Source organism: Momordica charantia (assembly GCF_013281855.1).
Source record: "Momordica charantia cultivar OHB3-1 chromosome 9 unlocalized genomic scaffold, Mcharantia_2.0 BLBB01000009.1, whole genome shotgun sequence".
Classification (NCBI taxonomy): Eukaryota; Viridiplantae; Streptophyta; class Magnoliopsida; order Cucurbitales; family Cucurbitaceae; genus Momordica; species Momordica charantia.
In genome coordinates this window covers 6250127-6276997 of record NW_028275167.1, presented here as the reverse complement: position 1 = coordinate 6276997, position 26871 = coordinate 6250127, and the positions used below count along the sequence as shown (strand labels likewise).

Here is a 26871-nt window from a genome sequence, read left to right as displayed (position 1 = left end):
TTTCTTTTCCTTCTAGAGATCAAAAAAAAAAAAAAAAAAAAACTTGAACTATTTTCTTCTGGCATGACAAGGATTTTAATTTCTCTTCTTCCTGTTTTCCCCTGAAGAAAATAGCTCACACCATTCTAATTTGTACACCAACTGAGAAAAATAAAAAGCTCAATCAAAAAGTTTTAAGGGAAGGCTTTATATATGTTTTACTCCCTATAGTTTAAAAAGCTTTAATTTGGACCCTTATATTTTGTAATTTTTCAATTTAGTCTTTTGCAGTTGGTAAATCGATGATGAACTTACACTTTCGAGTTTTCTATTCTTGGTAACATTTTTCTCTTTAAATCACTATAAGTTTATCATCGGCCAATTTTAACATTTACATATACCAAAATATATATGTAGCCTAAAGGAAAATATAGCACTTGAGAAATGATCCAAATTTCGGAAATGATAGCTTACAGATAGAAGAACAACAAAAGGCTCAAAATCTAGAGTTTCAGAGGAAAAAAAAGAGAGAGAGAAAAAGTACTACCAAACATACAGTAAAAATCAATGTGAGGTGCAGAAAAATGTTGAAGGAAATGAATTCAGCTCTTATGATTAGGAAATGAAGTACAATTTTGAACATGATTCCTTCAAGGACAGTTTTGAAGATATACAATAATCACAGCACATTGCATTTAAATGATAAGAAATAACACTTGAAAAAAAAAAAATATGAAAGAGAACATAGGAATTTAGTTCATAACCTTGCATTCCATCCTTCTTTCCATCCACAGATTTGATCTATCAAAGCCTTTACTTTACCAGTCTCGTCGTTCATTCATTCGATATCCCAGCTCAAATCTTCGTCGTCTTCGTCAGCTGTACTCAGCCGTTTTCGCATTTCCTCTCGATTTGCTTTGTCACCTTGAGTTACTATCATTTTCTTTTCCTCAATGCTGCTCAGATCCTCAATCTCATCCCACCCAAGATCCTCTTCCTCGGGCATCGAGGGCTGTGTCGAAACAATCGAAACATCACTGTCTTTGGAGGATTCACCATGATCAGACTTGGCCTCCGCCACAGGCACAACCTTCTCGTCCGGTCTCAATCCTCCTTCCAAATGGACTTTTTGATCAGACCCTTTATCTCCATCTAATTCCTCACCATTTCCACCACTCTTGTTCTCCCCCTTATTATCATCACCACCAGAACTTCCTGCATTCAATTCCTCCACAGGAACATCCCTCTTCACAACTTCAGCAGATTCTTTGCCACCCATTTCCTCCTTCGATCCCACATCGGCGACATTCTCCTCTCTCACCACCTCACCGACACTCACTTCCCCACTCTTCCCAGCTTTCACCGCATCCCCTTTCGACCCGGCATTGATCTTACTGTACTCTTCATCATCATCATCAACATCCCAACTCAAGTCCTCCTCTTCTTCACTTGCAATAGCTCTCTTCACAAGCTTGGCCCTGACATTCTCAGCTTGCTTAAGCTTATGCACTCTATAAAAATACCTATGCCAGAAAGTTTCATTATCAATAACATTAGGAACAACTTTTTTGTGCATATTATCAATTGCTCCATTTTCTTCAAGCAAGTTCTCAATTTCCTCGCTCTTATCATTCAGCTGGAATTGCGATTTCCACTTATCAAAATCATCCAAATCTTCAGGTTCCTCACAGTAGGTGGCCAAATCGCCTTGAATCGAACGAACCTGAGCATCGAACCTGCTGTAGGGCTTGGAAGTGGAGCTTCTTTGATTACTGTTGTTCTGGTTATTACTATTATCAGAATCAGATTCCTGATCTACAGCGAGAATCGCATCCTTACCTTGCGCGATGATCTGAGCCGTTCCTTTCAAAACGGAGCTACCGAATTCATCGAAGGCGTGCCCGACCGTCTCCAGCGATCCCTGAGCGACCTCGATTTCCTTCTTCAAACCGGAACCAAATTCCTGGAGATCGCGCCGGTAGGTCTCGATCACGGATTCCGACCTCTGGCTCAGAGTCTTGATGAGACCGCCGAAACTCCATGCTCCGGCAGCCGCGGAGGAATCGTCGATGGGACCTGGCTCCGGGGAACTCGGATCATCCGATTCTGCTCCGTCCTCCTTCAGTAGCGCTTTTTCAGGCGATCGCGGTCCAGATTCGGACGGCGGCGTGGAATCTGGCTCGTCGGAGAATACCGATCTGAAGAAATTCATTTGAGGGATGCGATACAAACAGCGATCAAAATTGGGAAATGGGAAACCTAGTTACAGAAGGAAGAATCGAGAAACGCGTGGATTTGAAGAGTGCAGTGAAGAAATGAAGTTCGTGAAGACGGTGGAAAGTCTTTATCTGGAAGAACGCAGGGCCACACCATGATCGGTGAACTTCCAAATCTCAATCTTCAATCCCCATTACAAAGTTCAGTTTTTTCTTCAGCAAATTTCCAATTTAGGGCTCATATATTATATTGTTTTTTTTAATTAGAATTATTATTTAACTATTTTATTGATATTTATTAATAGTGACAAAGTAAAATTAGATAATTGATAAATTAATTCGAAATTTATAATATTTTACAGTAATAATAAAATCATAAAGTTATATAATCATTTTATTCTCAGAAAAATTACTAACGGTATAAATAAACAAAGAAAATTTGAAATTATAAAAACAATTAATTAAAAAAATTATGAATCCCAATAACATAGAAAAAATTGTAAAAAGTTGTTGTGGAGTAATTATTGAAAATGTGTGGACACGAAATAAAAAATAAAAATAAGATACGATAGAATTTCATAGGCCCAATTGATCTATTGAATGAAATTTTTAATTCTCATTTTCAAGTAAATGGATCTTAGTTAATATTTTTTTTTTCAAATTTATCTTTCATCCTTAAATTTTAAGAAATTACTTTATATTTCCACAATAAATTTTTCAATTATTATTAAATTGGACCTTAAATTTGAAAAAAAATGTTACAAAATATATTCAATTGGTACTAATTCATTCGTTAACTATAATAGTTTATATATCTTTAATCATAGCTCTATCTTTTTAGCAAAGTAAGAACACAAAATTAAGTTTGATTGATGCACAAAATAGACGGTTGAATAACTCTGACGAAACTCATAAATTTTAACCAAAAAAATAGCTCTGTTTTTTTTTTTTTCAAATTCTACTCATTTTGTGTGTTTTATAATTTCTTGAATGTATATGAAAATACTTTTTTTATTGATTATTCAAAGAAAACTTATTAAAAAGTATAAAATATTTTTAAAATTTAAGATATATATTCCAACACTAATTTAAACATAATGTGAAATTTGATGAAATTTAAAGTTTAGGGTAAAAACTGAATTCACAGCCTATCAAGTTCATTGTAAAAATTAAATTTTTTCTTATAAAAAAAATTTAAATCACAAATTTAGTTAGTTCATGAACTTTAATTTAGAAATAAAATGTTATAAAAAATTAATAAATCTTTGAGTACCATCTTTTTAATCTCTGTGAGTTTTAAAAATTGTCAATACCGATCAGATTTTTAACTTGCAAAATTGAAAAAGTTCATAGCTCAGTATTAAAATAAAAAATAAATAAATATCATAGTCCAAATTTATCGACTTATTTTGAGACGCAATTTCTAGTTGCTGTTATTAATTCATCCCTATTGAAAAATATGTTTTTTTCTTTATTTTTTGTTTGTTCATAGAGCAAAAAGAGAAAACTTATTGAATATAAATCAAATTTACAACCACTTCAGAAGAAATTTATGTTCGAAGAATATTATATATAATATCATAAATTGTATGGAATAATATGAAGAAAATAGAACACCACAATACATAAAAATTAACGTCCGATCGTCAAATTTGAATAGTTGATTGAAATTTGTACAGTATATGAGGCAGATAAGAGTACGTTGGATCATCATCTTTCTTTATAGCTTCCTTTTCTTGTTCGAGATAAGGATGTTGGAGTAACATATCCGCTGTCCATCGTCGTTTAGGATTCCGATCAAAGCATTTTTCAAGAAAGTCTTTTCCTTCTTTTGATAGTTCTTCGGGTATTTTTGGTGTTTCCATATTTACCCTAAGCTTCAACATCAACTGCTCGAGATCTATGCAATCGTCCCATGCGTGCTTTCCAGTAACCATTTCAACCAAAATGCAACCCAAAGACCAAATATCAAGCGGAGTGTTGACCTCACCATAAATGGATTCTGGTGACATGTACATCGGTGTTCCTCTAAACTTCAATTTGAAATTGCACTCTCTCTTTTTGTTACATCGCCTTGAAAGTCCAAAATCCGCTATCTTCAATTTCATTTTACCATCAATTTGAGGGAATGCAAGAATGTTAGCAGGCTTGAGGTCGACATGGACAAACCCTAGTTTGTGAATGCAAGATAGCCCTCTCAATATCATTTTGAGATATTCCTTCACTGTATTCTCCGACAACTTCTTCTGTTTTCTAATCAAGTCAGCTAAGGTACCTCCAGCAGCGTACTCCAATACCAAACTGTAAAAGGCAGAATCAAAGGAATCCCCCTCCGTTATCATCTCACCCCCAAAACACTGAACAATTTCTGGAAATCCGACAAAGTGTTTGAGTATACGTTTTTCATTCAAGAGCGAAGAATAATGTTGAAGCTCAGCTACTTTAACAGCAAAATATTTGAGAGATCTCGTCGTTGGTTTCGCTAAAAACACTTTGCCGTAAGAACCTTTACCCAAATCATTCACTCGAACCCAATTCGTCATTGTATTGTATAAACCGAATCAAGAGAAATTAGCAGGCCGCAGGCGACGATGGCGACGGTGGTGGCGGCGGCCGGAGAGAAAACGATAGCCGTGGAGGGAGGGAGATGGATTATTGTGTGAGAATGGAAGGAATTTTATGGGCGAAGTGGAGAAATCGGAGTCTTACAAGGAATTATGAATTTCCAAGTTCAAATAGGAATCAATATTATTATTGCTTCTTTTTTATTTAAATTCTCTGATAATCTTTTTATTATTTCCAATTGATTTATTGATTCAAATTTATTATTAGTTTTAAAAAAAAAAATTTGACTTGTCATAAAATTTTGTAGGGCTATATATTTATTTCAATTTTATTTTATTCAATAATTTTTTTATGAACGATTTATTCTCTGACAGTTTTAAAAAATGACATGTAATTTTTAATTATATATAAATAAACATTAACTTGTAGATCTATTTAATGTTTTTTAAATTGGTATAAAATTTCAAAATCATTTTTGAAAAATAAAAAACAAAAATCTAAATGGGTACTCTGGTTTGATAAGCAATTCAATTTACCGTTTTTTATTTTTCAAAAATGATTTTGAAATTCTAGGTAAATTTCAAAAAAAAAAATTAAAAACATATTTCTATTTTTCAAAAACTAATTTTTTAATACTCAACCCCTTTTTCTCAATATTTATCACTAACAAATTTCTTCCTCACTATAATTTTTTTCTAACAAAATTTATTTTTCTCTCTAAATTTTTTATTTTAAATATTTATTATTACTTCTCTCTCCAATTTTTTTTCAATATCATTTTTCTTTTTCTTTCTAATTTTTTTCTTTAACGTATATTTTTCTCTCAACTTTACTTTTTTTCCTCTAAAATTTATCTCTTTTTGTCTTTAAATTTTCTTTCACTATTTTTCTTTTACTAAATTTGCTTCTTTATCTCTCCAAAATTTTTCTTTAAAAAGTTTATTTCAATCCATCTATGTCTCTACATCAGCGATAACAAAAGTTTCGGTTCCTACTTGAAGAATAAAAATGCATGTCCCAAATTCATCACCGATTCCATTTTTTAATAATTAATATATATTCTATTAACATATTTACTAAATCCTGAATAAAATATTGAATATTTCTTAAAACAAATTATTTACAATAGTGAATAATCATTCTAAAAATAATTAAAAGTAATTACAAAACCGATAATTTTTTTCACAAATATCTCTATCCTCAAATAAGAATTATTTAACTTGGTTCTCGATTCCCGAACTGAAGAATGAGGTGGAGATGGTGGACTAAAAATTTTCATAAACACGAGTATGGGAGAGTTGCATCTTCACTCTCGTCCCACACTATTGACATTTCTACTTTAGATAGCATTTTATCTTTAATATATATTTCCAATTTTCTAACTTTTAAAAAATAGAAAGCTCAAAATGGTTACCAAATATATTGTATTTCCTGTTTCTATAAAATAAAAAACAAAAAACGGGTATTAAACATAAGTTTTTGTTTTCTAAAAACATAAAACTACATTATATCCAACCGACCTTATCAAACCATCCTGTATTTAAAAACTAAAAATAAAAAAAAAGGAAAAAGAAAAAGACTGAAATGGTTACGAAAGGGCCAATTTCATTTCTCATAGATCCAGCTAAGCAAAACAAACTATTTGATTGGGTTGCTGTAAAATTTAATTTTACATTATTTTATTTGTTCATAGAGTTAAAAAGAGAATAGAAGAAGGAAAAAAAAAAAAAAAAACTAAACTTATAACTGGTAACGTTTTTGGTTCTTGTTTTTATTTTTTGTTTATGTTTTGGAATAAATTGAAAATGGGAACAAGAAATAAGAAATTTGTTTTTCTTGTTTCAAAAATTTCTATACACTTTTGAAAATGCTTTTAAAAATGAGAAGCAAGGAACATAAATAATTTTTAAATGTTTAAATTTTTTAATAAAATTAGAAATAAAGAAATAAGAAACAAGAAACGGGAACGTACCAAACTGACTCTTGGTGACCAACCTAACATAGTTCAATTGGTTCATGTGCAATAATTCACAATCTTGTGAATTATAACTTTATTCATTGGTAAATTATAAAGTACTGTACAACATATATTTATAGACTTTACAAACTGAGTATAACATAAAGTAAAACTCTTATAACTGTACATAATAGAAGAACAATTTGATATGTAAAGCTACATATAACATTATGTACCTATCTTTGATATAAAAGTCGTGACTTCGAATTTCCACCTCTCTTGATATTGTGTTTAAAAAACCAGAGAGAGAACCTAGCCAACATAATCAAATTTATAACAACTTCAAAGTGACCTACTGTTGGGATTAGAGAAAAACATAATAAATATATATAAAAAATATATATATCAGTCACATGGAACGTAACTCCACCATAAAAATTAACATCCCAAAAGATTGTCAGAGTTGAATAGTTGTGGAAGTTTGTTTGGTAGATGAGACAAATAAATCATTTTTGAAATTGGAGTATCTCATCGTCTTTCTCTGTAGTTTTCTTTTCTTTTCTTTTCTTTTGGTTGGTAGTCTAACATTGAAATAATAAAATAAAGCATATTTATTGACAAAAGTTCAAGTTTATTACAAAAATACCTAAAAGTAAATAAATACAATGAATATCAAAATCATGATCATGCTAGATATGGATGTCGGAGTACATATCAACCGTCCATCTCCTTGAAGAATCTCGAACAAAGCACTTTCCAAGAAAATCCTTTCCTTCTTGAGATAACTCTTCTTGAATTTCGGGTACTTTCGTCCCAAACACAAGTTTGGACATCAAGTATATGAAGTTTTGACAACTATTACATGCTTGTTTTCCACTTATCATATCTATTAAGATATAACCGAGAGACCAAACATCGAGTGGAGTGTTGATATCAGAAGGTGAAGCAACAACTTCAGGAGACACAGATACCTCAACGTTCCTCTGATTCTCGACCTAGAATTCTTCGAATACACTTCCACGTCTTCACATCTCTTAGAAAGCTCAAAGTCTGCTACTTAATTCGACTTCATCTTGCCATCTTCTTGAGGGAACACAAGAACATTAGCAGGTTTGAGATCAGCATCCACAAACCCCCAACCGTGAATGCATGAAAGTCCTTTCAACATCATTTTGAGATACTCCTTCACATCTTTCTCCGACAGCTAGGTATGTTGTTTAAGTAAGTCAGCCAAAGCACCTCCAATAGCGCCAGCGTACTCCAATGTGAGATTGTAAGAAATAGAATAGAGGGAAGAATCTCCGCTTCTTCCATGATAATCTAACTCTCAAAACACTGGAACATTTGATGAAGTGCTCTAACTCCCAAAACACTGAACGATTTTGGGACATTCGATGAAGTGGTCGAGAGCATATTTTTCATTGAAAAGGGAAGAAGAATCTTGAATGGAAGCAACCTTGAGAACAACATTGTGGACTCCTTGTTTGATGAGTTTGGCTAAGAACACATCGCCAAAGGAACCTGCACTTAAAACCTTCAATCCAACGCAACTCCCCATTATAATTAAGTTTTTTGGATTATTGGATGGCGATTAAGAGGAATTCATTAATGGCTATAAGAAAATTAATTAAAAGCCTTCAACTTTTAAACCTATCTTATCGATTTTATTTTATTTTAATTTCTGATAGTGCTTTTATCATTTGTATTTTTAAAATTCAAATCGGGTTTGTATGTTCTGACAGTTCATATTTTTAATGTTTGTTCTTTTAATAAAAACTTGATTTTAAGTTGTTTTTAAAAATTTGTTCTCTCTTTTAAATATAAGATTCAATTTATCTAGAAAATACAAGATTAAATCGGTTAATCTGCTATTTTTTTTCTTTTTTATTTCCTTCTTTTATTTTTTAACAACTATTTCCTTCTTTATAAATTCAAATAAATACATTATATTAAATATTGATTAAATTATATAAACTTAATCCTGGGAGGATTGCATCTATTTAAATCTCTAAAGGTAAGTTTAAACTACTACTCCCCTCTTTTGATTATGTTTCTATTTAGTTCATGTAATTAATATCATTAACAAAACTATGGAATGAATTTTATCATTAATAAATTTTATCTCCGTTTCTTTTTTTTTATTCCACAGGTGAAATTGTAAAAAGTATTTTTTAATTTTCCCTTGTTTTCTTAAAAAATTATAAATAAAGAAAAGTTTCTCGTGGAATTGAACACTCCAGTGAAGAATTCCTGCTCTTATCCCTGAAAAATCTGGGTTTTTTTTAATATTATTGTAAATGAAACTTATTTTAAAAATATAGTTGTTTAATTAAAAATATTGTAGATTTTGAAACTTATTTTAAAAATATTGTAGTTTTAAAAAACTGAAGGTTGGTGGTCTCTTCAAGAGACGACCATTTAGACGTGGTGTCTGTGGTACCACGTAAATTTTTTTAAAAATTTGAAGGTGGTCGTCAAGAGACGACTATCCGATCGGTTCATTTCTGGAAAGAAAAAATATAAGTTTTTATATTATATATTATTTAGTAGTTTTAATGTAAAAAATTTCTCAATGGTGTAGTGGGTGTAATGCTACCTTAATATCTCTTTCGTCCCGATTCAAATCCTGGGTCACACAAGAAATTATTTTGGAGAGTCATCCCCATTCCTGTGGGCATAATACTAAAAACTTTCCTATACAATGTGTAAAGTTCATAAATTAGATTGTCTAAGAAAGAATTTTAAAAAGAAAAGAAAAAGAAAAAGAAAGCTCATAAACTAAATTTATAGTTTAATTTTAAATATTTTTTCTTCGCTTTGAAACGGAAAGTAAATATATAGTATTAAAATCATGGGTCCAGAGTTTCCAACCAAAAAAAAATCAATTTTTGATAGAGGCCTTTTTAGTATTATTCTTATTATTTTGTTCTATTTTTATTATCACGATTCATAGGCTTTGAACAAAAGTTTTACATTAAATGAATTCAAATTAATAAAATGTCAAGAGGTTATTATAGATTTCCGTAATTTTATTATTTTTGGTTTAATAATTATTATATTTTTTTAAAAGCAATATCATCCTCATTTTAGCTACGGCATATAAAATACATCAATAACTGACAGTTATTGTACTAGAAAAATATGTACAATTTTTTTTTTATTACGCATGACCAAATAATTCCAATTATCATTGCCTCTCATTCTATTAATAATCAATTATGTAATAATAAGTATAGGATTTTATTTGGTACCACCGTTTCATTTATTTTAGTTGAAATGAGTATATTTTTAGGATAGTACTTTTTTTTTTAATTGTGGTGTTATTGCTAATGATACAAGAGATCGAGATAATTTGATTTTTTTTCCAACAAATATGGGATGAAGATTTGACAAACCTTCCACTTACATGTGTAACGACTGAATTTGCGAAATAAAAAGTTGGAGATTTGTAGAGTTCCATTTTCTACGCATTTCATATATTAGAGACTTACCGAGTATAAATATGTTGAATATGTTTGAACATTTTTCCAAGTTAAAAACCTAAAACACATCTCATCATAAAACAATCCCATCAAGTGAAATGCTATGTTAGGATTCCAAATTTGTCGGATCAGAATTAGGCAGAACAATTTAGACCAACTGAGAATTATTAATTAAGTTAGTTTATCATAAATCCACGACCAAAGGTCATGTCGTTGAACTCGAGAAATAAAATTAATTTGAGCAATAACGAATTGTATGCAACTAAAAGTATGTAAAATATATGTACAACAGACGAGTTTAACATAATATAAAATTAGGAGAGAGATATATATAATTTGAGAGAGAAAAGTTGTGAATAATAAAAATGGAAAAAGTTAGCTAAAAAGTGACCCTGAAGACCACAATCTTAAGAAGAAGAAAAAAAGAAAAAAAAAAAAAAAAAGGAATTTCAATTGTTATATCACTCCCTCTATTCACAAATTGACAACAAACTTTTCACCATGCATAAATCTTCATCTTCTCCTTGTTTGATCTCCTTCTTCTTTTCCTTTCTCTCTACTATTCCCTTTTTTTCCACTCATTTTGTGGGAAACTTTTTCTTCTAAGAAAAAATATATTCAAAAGACCAAACCCCAAAAGAAAAGGAAAAAAATTTAATTTAGAGAATTAAACACTTTGCCAACTTCCCCCAAATCAATTTTAAATTTATATGTTTTTTTGCTCATTCTAAGATTGACCCAATTCTTTGAGCAAAAAACCCATTTAGAAAAAAGAATTATATTTATTTTGTTCCAAATTATTATTTTTTTTTCTCTCTCTCTCTCACTCTCACTCCTCCCCTTCCCCTCTCTCTCTTACTCTTCCAAAGAATGAGTGGATGGACGGTAGAGATCATATGGGGCCCAAAGGTGATCAACGGTGCATGGCTTCCTAGAATCTAGCCTGAGCCATGGCTTCCCTTTGCCACTCCAATGGAGGAGGCTGATGGGGCCCGGGTGTAGGCTCCGGCACTTGCCTTCGAGGTTGTCGCCGCCGAGGCCGTGCTGGTTCCAGCGGTGGTCGACGGCGCGTATGTCACCGGCAAGGACGAGGAGGAACGGCGGGAGGGAGCCGAGGTGGTATATTCGTCGCTGCTTCTGCACTGCCATCCACTCCTCCATCTTCTGCGTGTACTCGCCGCTCCGCCACTTGTCGACGTCGACCACCATGACGCCGGTGTTGAAGTAGCATGGCTTGCGACCGTCGAACGTCTTTGCTAGCTCCGGGTCTGACCAGAACGGGTCCGTGAAGTACTTTGTGAAGTTGGCATGGCAATACTCTGGAGCTGCTAAGACCTGAACAACATGAGACAAGTGCCTTTTCTTTAGGATGAAAGTATTTTATGTGACCGTCACCCCCTCGTTATAAAAAATAATAATGAATACATTTTGACTAAAACTAGGGACCAAAAAAATTTTCAAAAAACGGACCGATCCAATTGACCAAAACCAGTTTGATATCGTTTTGTTCAATGTGAAAAACTGATCATGAATCTGAAAATTTATATCCATTGATGACTTACAATAACAATTGCAGTTTGCAAAACTGGTTTGTACATTAAATTTTTTTTTTTTAAGTTCAGTTGCCCCTTCGCTCATCTTTCCTTTTCTCTTCTCTCCTTTCTTCTTCTCTCTTCTTCTCCCTTTCTCATTTTCTCCCACCTCTTCGTCTCCTTTTACTTTGTTCGGGTGTATCTCTCTTTGGCTCTTCATCTCCTCACGAGTTGTTTTTGCTTCTCTCACAATTTCGCTCAAAGTTCTCAACTCAGTTTTATCTTGCCTTGGCTTTAGCCAAAATAGACAAACAGTTGGTTTAGTCAATCAGTCGATTCTACATAGCCTTCTAAAACTGTCAAGTTTCCATAGACAAAACGAACTCTGGACCCACCCATCTGCACCCCTAACTAAAATCTTAGAAAAACAATTCAAGAAAAAGAAAAAAGAAAAACCCTATTTTCTTGTGAAAATAGAAATGTAATAATGAGAAATTTTAAAAGAGCGAAAATTATATGAGAGAGAGTATAAAATTGAGAGTTTAGGGTTTGTTCCTCAAATTGATTTCCAATTTCCAATACCTTCTCTCCCAAATCCACTCCCCAAAGCTCTGCAACATCGTCGACGACGACCAAATCGGAATCCAAATAAATCACTCTTTTAACGTCGGCCGGAAGAATCTCCGCCAAGTAAATCCTCGCGTAGTTCAGCGGCTGGTCCAGCGCTTGCCGGATCGATTTCGAAATCTTTCCCCGAACCCTACCGGCGTCGAATCGATAGACCTTGAATTTCAGGTACGGGAACGTCGATTTGATGCACGAGAACACGTCCGGCTCGTATCTCGCCCACAGGAAGTGGAATTCCACGTTCTCCGGGCACGTCGAGTGCTGCAGAATCGACAGCACTGCCGCCATCGTTCCTCGCAGGTAATTTGAATCCAGCGTCATCGCGACGTGGATCTTCTCGTCTCTATCGCAGGCATCGCCATTGCGGAACGCGGGAGCTTCGCGGAAGACAGGAACATCGGAGGACGGCTTGCGGATGATGCCGAGGCGGATTCCGGCGGTGGAGGTTGCGGTGGCGGTGGCGGAGATCAGGAGGAGAGACAGGAGGCCGAGGAAGGAGAGAGAGAAATGGAGGTGGAGGTGATTGTTCCAGAAGGCCATCCTGCCTGTAAAATTGGTGTAGAAATTGGACAGAGGGAGGGGCAGAGGAGGGGGGGAAGTTTGGGAGAAAGATCAAAGAAGAGAGAGAATCAGAGTGGCAGCCATTGTTAGGCTGGATTGGAGAAGGATTAGGAAGAAGAAGTTGGAAATGATTGATGAGAAGGGATAAAAAATGGGGGGAACAAGGTTGGTGGGATTCTGAGGAAGAGAAAATTCTTAGGAAAAACAATGCCTATTTCTGGCCTATGGGAAGAAGAACAAGAAGACTACATCAAAACATTCTTGCTTTTGCTGTTTTTCTAAGGGAGGTAATCATTTTTCTAAATTTTCCCCTTCCAAGCACTTCTTCTCCTCTTTTTTCAGCATCAATTTCTTTCCACTTTTCTTGGAGTTGGAGGATATAACTTAGAATGAGGAGGGGATCTAGGCAATTTTTAGATCTTTTTTTGTTTGTCAAAATAGCCGACCAACCCCCATCTTTCTATTTTTCCCCTTCTAATTTTTGACAAACATATATCAAACCCTTAGGAAAGGATGTTGTTGGACTCTTAGTTTTAGTAAATTATTGTTTCAAATGGATCCATGGTTTTTTACTTTAGAGTTTGTGGTGCAACATTTAAAGCAAGGAGAACCACTATATATGCATATTGTAACAAGATTTGATAGAAATTTTGTTCTTCCATAAGTTATTTTTTGTTCTGTGCATGATGTGATTTGTAGAAGTTAATGTGTGAGATAAAATGTGAGTTCTGTGAACTTGGGGTTTATGTTTGTAGCTTGTGAGATTATTAAACTCATGGCTTACATGCATAGTTACTCTTCGAGATAGGTCTAAAATATTTGTTCGAGATGAGGGAATTTGTTGTAGTATTACAAATATATTTGTTCATCCATCATATTGAATACTCTATACATGCATTGTTACTTTTCGAGATAGGTAAAAACATATGGTACTGTGCTATCAAAGCTAACGTGAATATAGTTCAACTTATCAAGACATTATTTTACCTCCCAAAAAGTTGGAGGTTTGAATTTTCATTAGGTTCAAAACATCATTTTAGCTATTGAATTTTTAAACAAATATAGGATATTAAGGCTCTTTTGTTAAAAGGTGGTGGGTAGTCTAGGTATTCATCATTTGGATGAATGGCATGTTGAAAAAAAACATATACAATCAAATAAAAAAGTCGACCCGCAAGGGACAACTCAACTGGTAAGGATTTGGAATTTCTTGGTCAAACTGGATGTAGGTGCTTTTGGATATAGGGGGCAAATCTCCAAGTTATAAAAATAATAATAATAAATAAATAATAAAAAGAAGTAAAGAGTCATTGTTCTATATAAGTATACTTTGACTACTATAACTACCCAATAATTGGATTTCAACTCACTTGAATTTTGAATTATATGACTTTCGGTTGGTAAAATAATTTCATGATGCATGATAAAATAAATATTTAAATCTTATTTTGGTTAATTTACTTTCAACATTTTTTTATTCATTATAGCTACGTAATTTTAACTTTTGTGCCAAGTTCTTGTGCTTTTATTTATTACAGTCAACCTACTTTTAAAAATTGAATCTTTTTTTTCGTTTTTTGGCGCATCTTTTGTCATGAATGTTGCCACAAAGATGCTCATCAGCTTGAGATTGTCCCAAGACAATGGTGCCTTGTCTAAATTATCTTCCTTAACTCAATTTCTTGACTAGAAAAAAAGGTGTCGTTCACTATGACCAACGACATTTACTCCTACAATTGACAAAGGATCAAGCATCTCAACCAAACGTAGTTGTTCAATTGCGATTGCAACCTGTCACAAGTACGGTTGATAGTGTGTTATAGTCAACACTTTCTTATTTCAATTAACAAAGAGGGGTCAAGATTTGACAAGCGACACTTTTGATTGCGAGGAAACTCATAAGATTTGAATATTCAAAATAAGTTAGCTACTATGTGTTTGAACCTATTTTCTCCCACTATAAAGACTACATAATCAAGTCGCAATTAAACTCTTGAATTAAAAATCATTTGTTAGCATCAAAACCAATTTTTTTAATCTACAAAATTTGAAAACTAGAACATCAACCATAAAAAGGTTTAAAAAAAAAACTATATTCTTGCTGACAAAAGTGTATTGGAAATACACATCCAAATGAATCATGGCCCATTAAAGGCCATCGGAGAAGCCCAATTCTGAGCTTTTGGCCCAGAAGCGAAAATGGGCTCATGACCCACGTTTGGTCAAACAAACCAGAACAGAACCAATATATTTTTCCTTTTTTTTAATAAAAAACGAACTTTTCAGTAAGACGAATGAAAATAGAAGCATATACAACGAGAATACAAAAACAAACGCCCGAGAGGAGCCCTAACTAAAGAAAGGGCTTCCAATCCAAAAGAATAGAACCCTTCTATCTTTCCTTCTATCTTTGTGTCGTCCAATATGACTCTTCAACCCTTCTATCTGCTCATTAGTTTGAGGATGGTCTACTTTTTCAGCCATGGCTGTGATATGAGCAAAGATTGGGGAATATGGTGTAATATCAACAAAAACCAGAAAAGTGAAGCAGAACAATAATGAGGATTCAAGGCCCTCACAATATATTCCATGACAGTAGGACAGATTGTTCCTTATATTCCACTATTTTCTCTGACGCTTCAGCTTTACGTTCCATTTCGAAGGTCAGAAACGACTTTGATCAACATCAAAGTTCATCCTTTACAGGTGGTTCGAAACACTGTTCATCCCAGGAGTAGGGGAACTTCAATCTTGCTGCTGTGTGGGGCATGGACCAGTCATTATAAATGAACCTGCAAGTAAAACCAAAGAAGCAACCTTTGACTGAAGAACTAGAAGATTTTTTTCTTTCCTTTTGGCATTTTGTTGTCTTTTAATCTTTAGTTTAAACCAAAGAGACCGTGGATTTGAACTAAGGGCCCCAAAAGGAGCTTTAAATTGCTACCGTAACAGATTGACATTATTGCAGCAAAGCATACACTCTCAATTTGGTCTATTTAATCCCCGAGGGTTTAGACTTTGTTTCAATTTAGTCTCTATAGTTTAATAAAACCTCACAAATAATCTCTTGTGTGACCTTATTAAAACATTTTTTGACATGACAATGAGTTGATATCTTCACTTGGCTTACGGTGTTGACCCTATTAGGGTTTAGGACTAAGTAAAAAGTTTAAGAAAATAGTTGAATTATTCAAGTAGGTAAAAGATAATCGAGGGACAATTCATAAGGTTTACAAACCCAAGCCTACGATACGACCAAATCGGAAAAGCAAATATAAATGAAAGATAGCTATAAGATGAAAGGAAAATACGCACACTTTGGCCGGTGGCCTAGAAATGATGACGAGCATCTGTAGATCCTCGTGTTCATTCGTATTCCAGACCTGTATAATGGTTAACCATTCAAATGAAATCAGATGCTTGATTCTGAGTTGATTTGTTTAACTGCACATAAATTTTGAAGAAAATTTCAAATAAGGTCTAAATGAGCAAGTTAACGAAACCAAGTAGTGAACGCATACACCAAAACCATACTGTAGGATTATGGATGAACAAGAGCGGGTTTGGTCAGTGCACTTCTTGTCCCCTCTTTAACAATAAACAGCATCTAACCCAAATATTATGGATCCTAGAAAGCACTATTTCCTCCAACGAACTTGCTATTGTCAGATACATAATTTGCATTTGGAACAAGTTCAGATTCTTCAATGGTCTCAACAAATTTCTTGGAGAATTTAAACTAATGGTTAACACACCCCAAGGTGCAACTTATTGGCAAAGGAAATAGGACTTTGTGGTATCACCCACCATGAGGTCTTGTGTTCTAATCTTTCGGTGAGCTTAATACCAAAAATCTTTGATGTCTCTCGGGTCCGAACCTTAGGGTGGGTGCAGGTGCCCCGGTTAGAGGAGTAAAAAGCTAAAGAGATGTCGATTCCGAGTTATTAAAAAAAACTAATTTCTAATCCACATTTATCAGATAAATAGCCTAGTCAAATTAGGGGCTGAACTGTAGTCGGAAACTCAGTGGTTTAAGTTGATATCCGTACATCAGTCTACACTTCACAAGTCACTCAAGAAAGGCTTTCGAGGGCCAAATTTCATGATTTTCCCTTCTTTTTTTTTTTTTTTTGAGTTTCACAATATGCAGGGTTGGGGATTCGAACCTTCAAATTTCATATTTTATGATTCTTGGTTCCACTAAAAGGGGAGGCGGCGGACATATAACTATAATCCCATTTCTTTCAGGCATCACTTTTCTTCTACAGGAAATAGAAAGATTTATGAACCCAAAGAGATAGTTAGAGAACGAAGGGAGGTAAGGCATCGGCTCCTCAAAGGCAAAGGAATAAGAGGATATAATTGTCATTTCAGAGGCAAATCACACGATGAAGACATTTACAGAGTCTAGTGGGGGTGAGAGGCTGTTGTAGGCTTTTTGCCCAAGGAAAGAAAAATGTAGACATAAATCCCCTTTTAAGATCCTGATAGGCCTCGGCCTCAATTTTATTTATCAACATAAATCAAGGAAGATTAGAGAGCTCCTTCCCTCTCCTAATTCTCAAATAAATACAATCACCAGAATAACCAAAAACATATCCAACATAGTGATAGTGCACCATGTGAGTAACATTTCATGAGGTTTTTTGAACAAGATACGAACTTTTCATTGAAGGTATGAAAAGGAACAAAAATTGTTCAAAGATACAAACTCTCAAAAAAGGAGACAAAAATATAAAAGAGACAGGCTTCTTAAAGAGAGCACTTAAAGCAAACAGGAACTAAGTGGGAGCTATAAAGGCCACCTAAAACAACATAACAAATTAGGTGAAAGACTAAAAATCTGAAAGGGATGCTTTAATCTTTGATAGAAAGAAACTATCCTCCGATGACTTGCATTTTCCTTCAAAGATTCTTGAGACAGCGAGCCAAAAAAAGGACTCCACTTCACCTCAACCCAAAAAAATTTCACCTGACTCAAAACAATTAAGGAATGTCTTGCTTAGCACCAAGTCACCAACAAAGCATAATCGCAGAACATAATAAAAATCAAGAATCTGATTTCTTCCACTCCTCTGAGAAAAAGTGTTGCCCCCAAAATCAACTCTTTCTCCAAAGAGACCAACTGATCCGCCAAAGAAAGTAACAAAGGCATCATTTCTCAGATAACTATTGAGCAATATGCCAAATTTTCTTGCAAACCTGCCTCACTGAAATGATCAAATAAACAAACTTGATCCATCATCTGATAAAACCTTACAAAAGCAACACGGAATTGCAACCCTTGGAATATTGAAGACCAACTACTTTGGAACTTTAACTTCAAACCCTACTACAAGACCAAGGAAACTTTCCATCAAAGACATCTGCTACAAAAAAAGATGCTTGTGAACCCCGAAGAACGAACCATCAAGGACAACTTTGAATGGGGAAGAGAGTGATCCCTACAGCCGCAATATATGGAGGACTTGATATCGCCTTTTCTGTACTTGGGGTTTTATCATCTGAAGGCAAATCTACACCCTTTCCTTAGTCCAAATCAGAAAGGAAGTCAAACGATTCATTGTTCAATCCAAAGAGATTAGTAAAAGCTTCTACAAAAGAGTGATCCGAAAGATCTTCAGGGCATGACAAATGATCTTCCAAAAAAGGTGCAAAGTCTTGACTGCTTATACTCAAATTAAAATCATTCTCACCGTCCAAAAAATAAGGATCCACCTGGATTTTCTTTGTTCCTTCATTGGTTGACCTAATAGAGCTGAGAGAGAGGGTTGGATTTGAAAGGACATCTGTTCAATTAGTTAGAAGTTAAGATTATGTGGACTTAGTTAGAAGTTGTTTTAAAGTTGTTTAGATTTTGTGTTTAAATTTAGCAAATAAATCTCCTTTTTTGTTAGGGAAGTTAGGAGGTTATTCCTAGATTTTGTTTCCTCTTGTAACCTATAAATAGTGCCTCTATTCCTCATCTTTGATTAATCAATTTTGAGAATTTATTTCTTCTCTCTTTTCTCGTGTATGTCTCTCTGGTGTCTCTATCCTTAGTTTTTATGGTATCAGAGCTAGGTTTAGATTGACACCAGAATGGTTAAAACAGCCATGATGACTGATGTGCGCAAGGATGAGAGTTCCGACGGATCGAATACGACCTCAATTTCTCTCCCTAAAAGCACATCCACGACACCTCACATCTCTATCTCTGAAAACACTTCGCTCCAAATTACCTCTCCAAAACTCAACGGAAAAAATTTTCTGCAATGGTCTCGATCGGCCCTCCTAGTTATTCGTGGCCGCAGTCGACTCCGGTACATCAATGGCACGATAGCAGAACCAGATGAAGCTGACCCTTCTTTTTCCGTGTGGGATGCACAAAACTCAATGGTCATGGCATGGCTCATTAACTCCATGGAGAAGGACATTAAAGAATCCTTCATCTTCTACTCAACAGCAAAGGATCTTTGGAATGCGCTCACTATGGCTTTTTCTGATTTTGATAACTCGGCTCAATTGTTTGAATTACGCAATAAGGCACGTTCCTTACGACAAGGTGAATCCGATGTCACCCAATACTACAGCTCATTACGTAGGTTGTGGGCTGAACTTGATTTATGTCTCAATCTCGAATGGGAGAACTCGAAGGATGCTGAACGCTTCCGCAAACACGTCGAGAAGGAACGAATTTATGATTTTCTTGCAGGTCTTCGTCCGGAATTAGATGATGTGCGTGGCCGCTTACTTGCCACAAAGCCAATCCCAGCCATTGACGAAATCTTCGCAGAAGTTCGCTGGGAGTCAAGCCGTAAACGTGTGATGATGGGTGATACACACACAAAACCTTTGTCCCTCTCACTAGAATCATCAGCTTTGGCGGCACAAGGTCCACCACCACCTTCATCCCGATCTACTCGTCGGAACAACCTATGGTGTGATCATTGTAAGCGCACAAACCATACAAAAGATCGGTGTTGGGAACTCCATGGTCGTCCTCAACGGAAGAATTTATCAGGGGATTATCGGCCACCTCCACCTACAAATACTCCATCTTCTCGAACCAGCTCCTCCGGCTATCAAGTGGGCCCTAGTGTGTCAAACTCCCAAGATTTGGCCACCTCTCTCCCTCCATTTTCGAAGGCACAACTTGAACAGCTCTATCGCCTCTTAACACCGCCGGTTGAGTCTACTCCTTCGTCAAGTTTTGTGGCACAACGAGGTATTTTTAGTGCAGCTTTAACAAGTCAGCAGCATTCCGATCAGTAGATCTTAGATTCGGGTGCAACTGATCATATGACCGCTTTTCATGATATGTTTACCATGTACTCACCCAACCCGATTCAGACACATGTCAAGCTTGCAGATGGGTCATCGGCCATTATTAAAGGCTTTGGTTCTGTTATTCTTAGCCCAAACATTACATTGCACTCAGTGCTCCATGTGCCTAAATTATGTTGCAATCTAATTTCTGTTCAGAAGTTGACTCATGATTTAAAGTGTCAAGCCCTGTTCACTGACTCTAAGTGTTTGTTTCAGGACTTGATAACGGGAACGACGATTGGCAATGCTGATGGCTTTGAAGGGCTCTACTACTTCAGAGGACCAAGTCTAAGAAATAAACAAGTTCTCCAGGTTGGTAGTGAGTCGAATTCTAGGGAACAACAAATTCTACTTTTACATCGCCGTTTAGGGCACCCGAGTTTTCAGTATCTTAAACATTTGTACCCTTCACTTTTTCATAAAGATGACCTTTTTACTTGCAAGTGTGTCAACTTGCAAAACACTCTCGTACATCTTATCCTTCTGTTGAGTATATACCATCCAGTCCATTCACAATGATTCATAGTGATTTATGGGGGGCCGTCTCGCATCAAAACTATGTCCGGTAAACGTTGGTTCCTTACCTTCACTGATGACCACACTAGGGTTTGTTGGGTCTATTTACTTAAAGAAAAATCAGAAACTGCATCAATCTTTCAACAGTTTCATTCTCTCATTCATAATCAATTTAATACGAGAATCAAAATTCTTCGCACAGATAAGGGGATAGAATATTTCAATCAAATATTGGGAACTTTCCTGTCTCAAAATGGAATCATTCACCAAAGTTCCTGTGTCATTACCCCCCAACAAAATGGTATAGCTGAAAGGAAAAATAGGCATCTTTGAGAAACTGCTCGTGCTCTCATGTTCACCAATTATGTTCCTAACTGTTTTTGGGGTGATGCTGTCCTTACCGCTTGTTATCTCATTAATCGGATGCCCTCTCGTGTTCTGAAATTTAACACTCCACTAGAAATCTTACTCACTATCTATCCGCAAATCCGATCTGTCCTCACAATTCCCCTCAAAATATTTGGATGTACTGCATTCACTCATGTTTATGATCATGAACGTCACAAATTGGAGCCAAAAGCCAGAAAGTGTGTCTTCCTTGGTTACTCTCCTACTCAAAAAGGCTATAAATGCTATTGTCCATTCACCAATAAATTTTACACTACCATGGATGTCACATTTTTTGAGTCTCAATCTTTTTTCTCTCTAAATTCCCCTCAGGGGGAGACTGAGCCTATTACAAGTAGTCTTGATGGAAATTTTTGGGAGATTGACGATCTAAATACCAGAATTGAGTCCCCTCAGTCAAAAATACCTGAGATTGATGGTCTAAATACCGAGTCACCTCAGCCAAAAATACCTATCCCGATCGTCCCAATTACTCAGATAGAAGAGTCAGTTCCTATTATTTCCTGTAATAATGAAGATGATCAAGTCAACCCAAATCGAAGTGACAAGCAACCTGAGACTCTTGTTTATTCTCGGCGACAAACGGTTCAAAGAGGAGTGGAGCCACCACAGCCTCAACAGCAAAGTCATGAATCCATCTCGTCCTTAGGTACTGAACAATCTACCCTTGTGCCTCAAGACAATACTAATGATCTTGATCTTCCTATTGCACTTAGGAAGGGTGTGAGATCGTGTACTCAACATCCAATTGCTCGATGTATTGGTTATAGTCATTTATCTTCAGCAGTTCAGACCTTGGCTCTCAATCTGGAAGCCAATGAGGTACCAAAATCCATTCAAGAGGCTATGAGCAATCCACAGTGGAAAAATGCGGTAGATGATGAAATGAAGGCTTTGAAGCTTAATGATACGTGGACAGTAGTTGATCGTCCTCAAAATAAACCAACGGTAGGATGCCAATGGATCTTTACTGTCAAATATAAGGCTGATGGGTCCATTGAAAGGTATAAAGCAAGATTGGTGGCCAAAGGATACTCTCAGACTTTTGGGGTAGACTATCAGGAGACATTTGCACCCGTTGCAAAATTAAACACAATCCGTGTCCTCTTGTCTCTTGCTGCAAATCTGGATTGGAAACTACAACAACTGGATGTCAAGAATGCATTCCTCAATGGAGATTTGGAAGAAGAGGTGTACATGGACCTTCCTCCTGGATTTGACATTGATAAGTATGATGGAAAGGTGTGTAAGCTGAAGAAATCTCTCTATGGTTTAAAACAATCCCCACGTGCATGGTTCGTGCGATTTTCAAAGGCTGTTTGTAAACAAGGATATACCCAAGCTCAAACTGACCATACAATGTTCTATAGGCACTCTCAAGGTAAGATCACCATCCTCATTGTTTATGTCGATGATATTATTGTCACAGGTGACCATCATGAAGAAATAGAGAGACTAAAACAGGCACTTGGAAAGGATTTCGAAATAAAGGACCTGGGAACACTTCGATATTTTCTAGGGATGGAAGTTGCTAGGAGTAGAACTGGTATATCTGTGTGTCAAAGAAAATATGTACTAGACCTCTTGAAGGAAACCGGAATGCTTGGATGTAAACCATCTGATACTCCAATAAGTCCCAATCATAAGTTGGGAGAGAGCCTAGATGGGGTACCCGTTGATAAAGGGAGATATCAACGTCTTGTTGGAAGATTAATCTATTTATCCCACACTAGGCCGGATATTGCATTTGCAGTGAGTGTTGTAAGTCAATACATGCATGCTCCTACTGAAGAACACATGGAAGCCGTGTATCATATTCTTAGATATCTTAAAGGAACTCCAGGGCTTGGATTATTTTTCGGAAAGGATGATGACAGAAAGATTAAGGTGTTTACCGATGCTGATTGGGCAGGTTCTATTCAAGATAGGAGATCTACGACAGGATATTGTACCTTCGTATGGGGTAATCTTGTTACATGAAGGAGTAAGAAACAATCAGTTGTTGCAAGAAGTAGTACTGAGGCTGAATTCAGGGCATTATCTCATGGTATTTGTGAGATAATGTGGCTGAAACTCCTCCTCCAAGAACTCAAGATCAAGTTTGATAGTTCAATGGAAGTCTATTGTGACAACAAGGCTGCAATTGCTATTGCACACAATCCAGTGCATCATGATCGTACTAAACGTGTTGAGGTTGACAGGCATTTTATCAAGGAGAAGATTGAAGAGAAAATTATAAATCTGATGTATGTTCCATCATCAGATCAAGTTGCAGATATCCTAACAAAATGACTCTTGAGACCCGTATTTGAAAGGTTGTTGATCAAGCTGAAACTGTTCAATCTGTATAGTCCAGCTTGAGGGGGAGTGTTGAATTAGTTAGAAGTTAAGATTATGTGGACTTAGTTAGAAGTTGTTTTAAAGTTGTTTAGATTTTGTGTTTAAATTTAGCAAATAAATCTCCTTTTTTGTTAGGGAAGTTAGGAGGTTATTCCTAGATTTTGTTTCCACTTGTAACCTATAAATAGTGCTTCTATTCCTCATCTTTGATTAATCAATTTTGAGAATTTATTTCTTCTCTCTTTTCTCGTGTATGTCTCTCTGGTGTCTCTATCCTTAGTTTTTAACATCTTTTCCTTATTTAAAGGGATAACATAAGAAGAATTAATTTGAAAACCCTTCGGGATCCATTCTCTTTCCTCGGTAAAATATTTTGCAAAAAAAAGAATATTGGTTTCATAATAAGTGGGAGAATTATTTGTTCTCGGGAGAGACGGTTATAAATTGTTATTTCTTAACTTATAGATTAATTGCATATTCAATCTTGGCGTGTTTAATTTATCTGCTCGTAAATTCAATTGGTCAAGTCAATTCCCTAAGACTCGTTCACCATAAAATTTCTTTAGACTTTATTAATCGTTTTGTTCTTTATTCTGTGTTTAAAACCTCGTCATTGTTTATCTAAATAAAATCGGGCATTAGTATTTGTGGTACTTGAGTGGACTAGAAACTCAATCCAGTGGACGACATCGGTATTTACTTACCATTTTATTAAAAGTTGACTCGTACACTTGCGGTAAGCAATTTCGACTACACACAGCCACCCTCAAATCTTATACCCTTATGGCCCACACATAACTAACACGATTCTCTATGGGCCCCACCTACTAATACGTAATGCTCCCTCTCACACAGGATCCATCTTCCTCCCACACTTACATTCATGTACTCTATTAATTTGGGGCTATAAGATCCCGAAGATTAGCAACCTCATTTTTTTCTTTTTTTTTTTTGGATAAGAAAGATTAGCAACCTCATGAACCGCTAAGCTTTCCAATAGTGTGCTCTTTCTAAGCTTTTTTCCAAATATTCATGGCAAGGTATTTGTATAAATTGGCAGAGTTTTATTTCTCCCTTTCCTTGCTAATTTTTTACTTTCTATTTATGCTTTTTTTCAGCTCCTTTTTAATCAAAGCTTGTATCTTTGAACTCTGGTCATTTCTTCAATAAAAAGATTCATTTCTTGTTCAACAAAAATTAACCACTAATTGAGCAAAGAATCTGACCTTATGGAGTTTCACATTCTGGACTCAATAAGGAAATGGCAATCCAAAGCGACAGAGGTAACCAAGAACATTCTAGGAAGACTTACATGAGAAGGAGCTTAAGAAATCAAGAACCACACCCCCTCTTATCTTCCCTGTCCCTTATTCAAGGTGCTCCTTTAATAGAATGAACCAATGATGAAAACTCTAAGGATTCGATTATTAAAATTTCCTCTGAACCTAAAAACTAAAGCCCAAGTGCACAAGAATAAGAAACCTGGCAGAATAGATGCGAATTTAGGAAGGTAATAGAGTTGAGGAGCAAGTACACTCCTGTTCCCCATAAAGAAATAAGTATACTATAAGATTCAATGAAACAATAGTTTTCCAATGGCTAAAGGCGTTAAAAGCCTTTTATGGAGTCTCAACTACTAAAGTAAATGATGAGCCCACTTACAAAAATCTTATGCCCTAAAGAAGAAATTTCCTGCAGAAACCTCTAATCCACATATCCAGAAGAATGAGATTTTTACAACCGAATTATGTTACCCCCAACCCCCCCCCCCCCCCCCCCCCCCCACAGCTTCTGGGCAGAAGTCTTCCACAAGCTTTCCAGTTCTCTTGGCAATGGCAATTGGCAACAATAATTCAGTCGGTTTAAAATATATCAATTTGACCATTGATGTGCCTAACACAGACATTTAAAACATGGCTTACTCATCCTAATTAACCTCATATGAAATTCTTGTAAGCAAGCAGGAATAACGTATATCAACTAAGTCCACAATGTTTATGGATAGTTCTGAAGCAAAAAGAACAGTTATGTGGATTAATGTACCTGGTGAGCATCATTAATGGGAATGATAAATGTACTGTTTGAATAGATAGAAAATTCTTTGGGCGTTCCAGGGTACTTTTCATGAGACTCAGGAGCAAGATAGAGAGTGCCAGTCCCCTTCAGAACCACAAAAACTTCTTCACATGAGTGCCTGTGAATGGGTGTGTGTGATCCAGGAGAAAATGTTTGGAGCCACACCTCCACCTGCAAAAGCCACGAGACTCGAGAGCGGTAAATGGCTACCACGGGCCAATGCACAATATTTTTTTTTTTTTTGTGTTTTCACAGAGCTTGACTGGGTTCTAGAAATTTAAGGAATGAGCACACCGTACCTCCTTCAGCCCATGCAGTATTGAACCTGCAACAGTAATGTGAGACAAGCCTCCCCTGCCATAGTTATCTTGTGGAAGCTCACTAATATTTCTTACCAGGGGCAGCCCTGTGCATCAATGGAAAATTTAAATGGATTAAGAGACAAAAAAGAAGGTTAAAACGGTGAACTGACATGCGAAGTTGTCAGGTTCATAAAGTACGGCTTGGCCAGGCCTCCCCTGTCACCGTCCTCACTTTACAAGTACAAACACATGAAAAACACTGGATCCAAATGCCCTAAGACATAGATATGCAACAATTTGAAGAACGAAGGAGGACATCCATTAGTTCGTCAGTAAACTTGTAATAACCTGCTCAATATTCAAATACCCAAAGACCAAAAAACCACCATATTTCTAGCCTGAAAACACACAGCCATTAAGGATCACTAAAAATTGCCCCAAGAAGATTTCCATGTAACTCATCGAAGGTAATTGTGAAAGAACTGAAGCCCAGTTTCGTGGATATTATTATTTGAGCCAATACTTTTGATTGTGCTCATAGTGAATGGCCCCCCTTTCCTCTCATGGCATGCCTCTTGGTGGCATCTCCAAAAATCTGGACAGAAACTGAGGTTCGAGAATAGAGCAGAAAATATGGGCTTCAGAAGCTACGCTAATGGAACCCAATGAAGGAAACATGGAAACAAGAAGCGCCCGAAACGGCGAAGGATGCTGAAGGAAGAAGAAGAAGAGTACTCACCGGTGATCGAGCAACGGGATGCTTCGGAGATTGCGGGGAAGAAAATTGAGCAAAAAATCAGAGCTAAGTGAAGTCCCGCCATGGAGTCGCTTCTGCAATTTCACCCCCATTTTGTGGTGTTTCGATCACTTGTTCTATATAAGCTTTATTGAGATTTTCTTTTTTTCTTTCTTTTTGCTCCCATCATTTCTTCACTGTTTTCTTCGTTTTATCTAATTTTATCGTGAGCTTTCAAAATCAACATTTTTGATCTTGAAGTTCGA

At 35.7% G+C, this 26871-nt stretch overlaps 4 protein-coding genes across 5 annotated transcripts; all 4 read right to left on the bottom strand.

The window, feature by feature from the left end:
- Positions 1-566: 566 nt before the first annotated feature.
- On the bottom strand, positions 567-2446 carry LOC111018463 (BSD domain-containing protein). Its single transcript, XM_022294561.2, has one exon. It carries the CDS (start codon positions 2189-2191, stop codon positions 818-820), a length of 1374 nt encoding a protein of 457 aa, XP_022150253.2. The 5' UTR covers positions 2192-2446; the 3' UTR covers positions 567-817.
- Positions 2447-3841: 1395 nt separating this feature from the next.
- Positions 3842-4738, bottom strand: LOC111018431 (mitogen-activated protein kinase kinase kinase 20-like). Its single transcript, XM_022294512.2, has one exon. The coding sequence runs from the start codon at positions 4736-4738 to the stop codon at positions 3842-3844; it is 897 nt and encodes a 298-aa protein (XP_022150204.2).
- Positions 4739-10502: 5764 nt separating this feature from the next.
- On the bottom strand, positions 10503-12936 carry GATL4 (galacturonosyltransferase-like 4). The gene is made up of 2 exons (XM_022294511.2): positions 12314-12936; positions 10503-11534 (listed from the first exon to the last, which is right to left on the bottom strand). Exons 1-2 carry the CDS (start codon positions 12896-12898, stop codon positions 11055-11057), a joined length of 1065 nt encoding a protein of 354 aa, XP_022150203.2. The 5' UTR covers positions 12899-12936; the 3' UTR covers positions 10503-11054.
- Positions 12937-15158: 2222 nt separating this feature from the next.
- Positions 15159-26857, bottom strand: ABP1 (endoplasmic reticulum auxin binding protein 1). 2 transcript variants are annotated; one of them, XM_022294549.2, is made up of 6 exons: positions 26609-26857; positions 26393-26475; positions 25867-25973; positions 25535-25738; positions 16235-16302; positions 15159-15711 (listed from the first exon to the last, which is right to left on the bottom strand). In XM_022294549.2, exons 1-6 carry the CDS (start codon positions 26716-26718, stop codon positions 15606-15608), a joined length of 678 nt encoding a protein of 225 aa, XP_022150241.1. In that variant the 5' UTR covers positions 26719-26857; the 3' UTR covers positions 15159-15605. The 2 variants fall into 2 exon arrangements, with proteins under 2 accessions (XP_022150241.1, XP_022150242.1); XM_022294550.2 differs by lacking the exon at positions 26393-26475 and having other exon boundaries at positions 26609-26839.
- Positions 26858-26871: the final 14 nt, after the last annotated feature.

Coding starts and splice junctions, on each gene's coding strand:
- LOC111018431 (XM_022294512.2), bottom strand. CDS start 4,738: ATGACGAATTGGGTTCGAGTGAATGATTTGGGTAAAGGTTCTTACGGC.
- GATL4 (XM_022294511.2), bottom strand. CDS start 12,898: ATGGCCTTCTGGAACAATCACCTCCACCTCCATTTCTCTCTCTCCTTC. Junction 11,535..12,313: donor GAGTGGATTTGGGAGAGAAG/GTATTGGAAATT, acceptor CATGTTGTTCAG/GTCTTAGCAGCTCCAGAGTA.
- ABP1 (XM_022294549.2), bottom strand. CDS start 26,718: ATGGGGGTGAAATTGCAGAAGCGACTCCATGGCGGGACTTCACTTAGC. Junction 25,739..25,866: donor TACTGCATGGGCTGAAGGAG/GTACGGTGTGCT, acceptor TGGCTTTTGCAG/GTGGAGGTGTGGCTCCAAAC. Junction 16,303..25,534: donor CCATTAATGATGCTCACCAG/GTACATTAATCC, acceptor ACCATTATACAG/GTCTGGAATACGAATGAACA.
- LOC111018463 (XM_022294561.2), bottom strand. CDS start 2,191: ATGAATTTCTTCAGATCGGTATTCTCCGACGAGCCAGATTCCACGCCG.